The sequence below is a fragment of the Rhodamnia argentea genome, unplaced genomic scaffold (assembly GCF_020921035.1).
Source record: "Rhodamnia argentea isolate NSW1041297 unplaced genomic scaffold, ASM2092103v1 Rarg_v2.40, whole genome shotgun sequence".
Lineage (NCBI taxonomy): Eukaryota > Viridiplantae > Streptophyta > Magnoliopsida > Myrtales > Myrtaceae > Rhodamnia > Rhodamnia argentea.
This window is the reverse complement of record NW_025955888.1, coordinates 27,501-32,500: the sequence shown is the minus strand read 5'-3', so window position 1 is coordinate 32,500 and position 5,000 is coordinate 27,501. Positions and strand designations below refer to the sequence as shown.

At 32.7% G+C, this 5,000-nt stretch overlaps 1 protein-coding gene and 3 non-coding genes across 4 annotated transcripts in view; 3 read left to right on the top strand and 1 right to left on the bottom strand.

Moving 5' to 3' along the window:
* The window catches only part of TRNAY-GUA, an 84-nt gene extending 32 nt beyond the window's left edge, over positions 1-52 (top strand). The window contains exon 1 of the tRNA in view: positions 1-52. This exon is cut by the window's left edge and continues 32 nt beyond it. This is a non-coding gene — a tRNA (tRNA-Tyr).
* A 461-nt stretch (positions 53-513) lies between these two features.
* On the top strand, positions 514-587 carry TRNAD-GUC. The gene has a single exon. It is a non-coding gene; the product is annotated as a tRNA-Asp (tRNA).
* A 3,130-nt stretch (positions 588-3,717) lies between these two features.
* Positions 3,718-3,788, bottom strand: TRNAC-GCA. The gene has a single exon. It is a non-coding gene; the product is annotated as a tRNA-Cys (tRNA).
* A 494-nt stretch (positions 3,789-4,282) lies between these two features.
* Positions 4,283-5,000, top strand: part of LOC125313453 (DNA-directed RNA polymerase subunit beta) — a 3,756-nt gene continuing 3,038 nt past the window's right edge. The window contains exon 1 of the mRNA XM_048273192.1: positions 4,283-5,000. This exon is cut by the window's right edge and continues 3,038 nt beyond it. Coding sequence (XP_048129149.1) covers positions 4,730-5,000 — 271 coding nt within the window. The 5' untranslated portion in view covers positions 4,283-4,729.

The window sequence follows — 5,000 nt, the reverse complement described above, 5'->3', positions numbered from 1 at the left end:
CTGTAAATTCGTTGGCAATATGTCTACGCTGGTTCAAATCCAGCTCGGCCCAAGAATTCGCTGATCCACCACACCATGAAATGATATAGCCCATTTATTCTTCATAAATAATTCCAAACGAAAGAATAGAAAAAAGTACAATTTTCTGATATATCCCTACCGCTTTATTTGCTCTGTTCTATTATTTTATTTGTTTTATTTTCTTTGTTCGTACAAATTCTTATTTTTTTTTTGCTAAAAATCGAATTTCATAATATCAGGATCTCTAAGTTTAAGTAGAAAGTGTAAGTAAAAGAATTTTTTTTTCATTTAAAGATTGATTATCACCGGATTTGGCAATAATAAAAGGATTACTAGTAATCTGTGTCGCTCTCACTAAAGTGCCCACCCATAGAGATATCAATATATCAGTCAAGCCTCTGTTACCCTTCTTGCACCACGGCGATTCGAATCGAAAAAGAAATGGTTTAAATGCAATCATAAGAGTATGTATACTCTACACTTTACTTACTTGGGATTGTAGTTCAATTGGTTAGAGCACCGCCCTGTCAAGGCGGAAGCTGCGGGTTCGAGCCCCGTCAGTCCCGACGGAATCAAATCCAACAAAAAATACATTAATTCATCTCTCCATTTGGATGTGAAAAGAGATACAAATAAAATAGTCGAATTTCATTTCCAACAGGGATTGGATTTCTCTTTTTTTTTTTTTTTCGCATTTCTCATCAAAGAAATAGAAGAATTTCCATTCCATCAATCAGTATTGATTGATGGGATAGAGACATATGTGGATTGCTACGATTCTTGGTAGTATCCTATTTCGTTTAGGATTCCAAGAGATATCGATACCGTACTGGGTCTGGCTTTTTTAATTGTTCCTGATCCGTGTAATAGAGTACTATATATTTACCGGGACCCCATGCACAAATAGATGTACGATACAAAATGAATTTAACATAATTGCTTTGATAGAATACTTTGAACTTTTCTTTTAATATATACGTCCCGTTTCGTTTTTAATCCAAAGAAAGAGGATATATTAATAAAATAAAGATCAAAGAAAGATCCAACCTCTCCTTAGAGAGAGGGGATGAATAATTTTTTTTATTTAAATTTAAGGGTACTGTCGAAAAAGGAACAAACTCGAAAATAGTGTGATGGAATATTCAATTTTTTTATACCTTAAGACTCGGTTTCTTTTTATCATACTTGTTTCTTTTTGTTTTCCACAAAAATTAAATCATTAAAAAAGAGTACTTCACTCCTTCTTTTCCATTTTACTTCTATTGTTTGTTTGGGTTTGTAACCAATGGGAACGTAAGAGCGGTCAAATGATACGTCATCAGATGATTGTACAAGGAAGGTGGTAGGTTATAGAAAAAACAAGAATGAAAAAGAAGGAGAAAAAAAAAAAAAAAAAAAAAAGCAAAGGGGTTGGATCAGGAATCCAATTTTGGATTCGGTATGGATAAAAGATCTTCCTATGTTATACTATTCAATTCTCGACGATGAATTGATTTGATAGCTCAGATATTGTTATTCATGATATTGATCCGATTCAATATCATCAAGGTGTAATTCATCCCATTGAATTTACAGGCGAAAGATTTATCATCTCTATGGGATTAAATCCCGAGTTATTGCCAAATAAAAAAAAACAATGAGATTATGGAAGTAAATATTCTCGCATTTATTGCTACTGCACTCTTCATTCTAGTTCCTACTGCTTTTTTACTTATAATATACGTAAAAACAGTCAGTCAAAGTGATTAATTTGAATCAAACTTGACTTCTTTTCTTAGTCAATGATTGAAGAAATAGAAGAAATCAAAAGGATTTTCATCTCGCATCTTAAATGAAATGAGCGGATTCGGATTAGCGGTATAGTATTCTATGAGATCCGATAGTATGGTAGAAAGATTCATATATTTCTTTCTACCATACTAGCTATTATTCTTACAATAATTTATTGTAATGTAACAAGTTGTACTGTATAAAAATCTAAATAATATAGATTAATCTACAATATGTATCTTTTTGATATATGTATTGATATATGTAATGTACATAGCATCCCAATTCTATTTCTTTGCTTCATTTATTTAATTTGTCTTGATTCCAATCAATCGAAAACAATCGAAAGGCAATTCTTAATAGTACGCTTCGAATTCCTAGATTTCGAATTATTTTCAATACGAATCCCTGGATCCATCGAAAGAATCAAATCCATGGGCGAAGGGGGGGTATGGCGTATAGTATATTAGTAAGTGAAAATCGATTAATTTTCTTTTAGCATTCCGAAGAAGTAATTGATTGAGCAGTTAACAGATGATCCAAGAAGTTCTCTGGAAATTTCTTCGGATTTCGAAAAGGAATAAGAAAACCCACCATTTTATTTAAACTCTTGAACCATGATATGAAATGAGTCAACAAAGCCTAAGTATAGCATAAATAAGATTTCTAAAAGAAAAAACAAGTGGTAAAGTAAGTGCGCAACGCAATATGTGACTTGCCAAGGTAAAATCTTATTATGCGTAGTCTCTCCTTGGACAACCATTATGTATATGTTGTTTCCCATAGAAGGTACGTATCCACTTAATATAATAACAGAACGTTTTTCTCTTAATAAAAAAGGAAAGAAAAACAAATAAAAATCAAATAATAAAGTAAAAAAAAGGCTTTGCAAAACCATCTGATCTATAAAACAATCGATACAGTTTGATTCATCGCCTCACTTAGTAGTCCCTCTAGAGTCCACTTCTTCCCCATACTACGAGTGAAAGAGAAAATGTAAAGACTACCATTAAAGCAGCCCAAGCAAGACTTACTATATCCATGTAAATTATGTCCCCTATCTTTATGAAGGAATTATTCCATTATTGTTCACTAATAATAGTGGAACCACTGGCGTAGAGTCAAAAAGGGATTCTGACCCAACACCATTGATCAAAGGCTCTAGTAAATCTGCTTCGAACAAATTCTTATAGGATATTTTTTTCTAGTAGAATCGGAAAACGTTAAGCACAAGCAAAATACGCAGTGACCCGTTTAGAAGTATCAGTGGAATCTTCCTAAGATGTAGAAATAATAAGACCTATTCTATCTTTTCTTGTCTTTATCTTTAGAAAAGGTATAAAAATCTGAAAAATAGAATGTCAAGATAGATCGTTATCTATCACATACTTTTATTTCTCATTTGATCTAATTCTTACTGTCTAAGGATTGTCTCTGTGAAATAATCGGAGAACCACCTATTCCATTCTTGACTAGGGATTATTTTATTGAAAAGAAAGAATTTCTTTTTTCATTTCCATTTTCGAAAAAAGCCAATTTTCCATCGAATTGTTATTGGATACCGCGGACTTAGAGACTCTCCTGAGTCTGTATAGAAAGTATCTTCAGCCACTTCCCACAACCACTAAGTCGATTTTCCGTCGGGCTATCCAATCTAATTCAAGACCCGGTAATTAAACACTACATTAGTAGTGGAAGGGAATCAATAAATCTTTATATGAGAGCCCTTCCACCACTAGAATCTGTCCTTGAATCCTAGAGGCAAGGATTTATAGCACTTTAGCTTTCGAGAGCCAAACTTCCAGATGTTTCGAACCAAGCAAGCAAGTCTCAAGAGTCCTTTTACTTTGTTTGCTTCTGCTGGGGAGAAATTCAGCGAGTTATATCAGCAAAACGAAATAAGAGATTTGGAGTTTTTTCTTGATCAGGCGACACCCGGATTTGAACTGGGGAAAAAGGATTTGCAGTCCCCCGCCTTACCGCTCGGCCATGCCGCCAAAAAAAATGTATGATACCCTACAAAATAGCTGAAAAAGTCTCCCTTTGTTTGCGTCGAGGGGGGGGGATTCCTAAACTTCTTTTTTTATTGGACTTGCATCTTGAATCCCGTTTTCTTAAATTGAACCCTTGCCCGAAAAGAAAAAAATCCTTCCCAATTTCCATTATATTATAACAGCAAATAGAAGTATATGTAAACCCCAGAACATAAATTGTTATCCAAATATCTAATTGGATATCATATCTATATATGATGCCTATAGAGAATTTTCAGTAAATTGTAGTGCTTCAATTTTTCATTCAATAAATGGAATAGAAAATGGAAATTTTGATATAGCGTAGCACGCGCTGTCCCGAATAGAACTTTGAAACATAGATAGCTATCTGCACGTGGTTAATAAATAAAAACTTTATTACTATGTTACGCCCTTCGATCATATTCTACTAAAAAAAGGTAAAATAAAAGTCTCTCTTTTATGCGAATCATTTTTTGAAAAATAGAATCCATGAAAAAAGTTAAGTGCTAAAAAAATATCAACTCTATATTTTTGATGATTATAATGTCTTTATATCATCGAACAGATTAAATCCCGAATCCATTTATTTTTCTGGTACCCAATCGGATTAGAATATGTAATATCATAATAATGGTAGAAATGGAATCACTTTTTTTTATATATATTCTATCCAAAATTCCATAGGTCTAAGTGGCATTTATTAATTCCTTTCGATTTTCTATCTGTTACAAATTCCAATTTGAATATCAAATTTTCTTTATTCTGCCGTTCATATGCATTTAATACATTCCATATATGGGGGTGGGTCAAATTTCATGTGATTCAGTAAACAAAATAGAAATTCCATCATTGCTAAATAAATCCATATGATTTGATGAAGAATGGGTCCATAATGGAATTTTTTGAGAAAAGGGAAATTCAAAATGCTCGGGGATGGAAATGAGGGAATATCTACAATACCTGGTTTTAATCAGATACAATTTGAAGGATTTTGCAGATTTCTTGATCATGGCTTAACAGAAGAACTTTATAAGTTTCCAAAAATTGAAGATACAGATCAAGAAATTGAATTTCAATTATTTGTGGAAACATATCAATTGGTAGAACCTTTGATAAAAGAAAGAGATGCTGTATATGAATCACTCACATATTCTTCTGAATTATATGTATCCGCGGGATTAATTTGGAAAACCA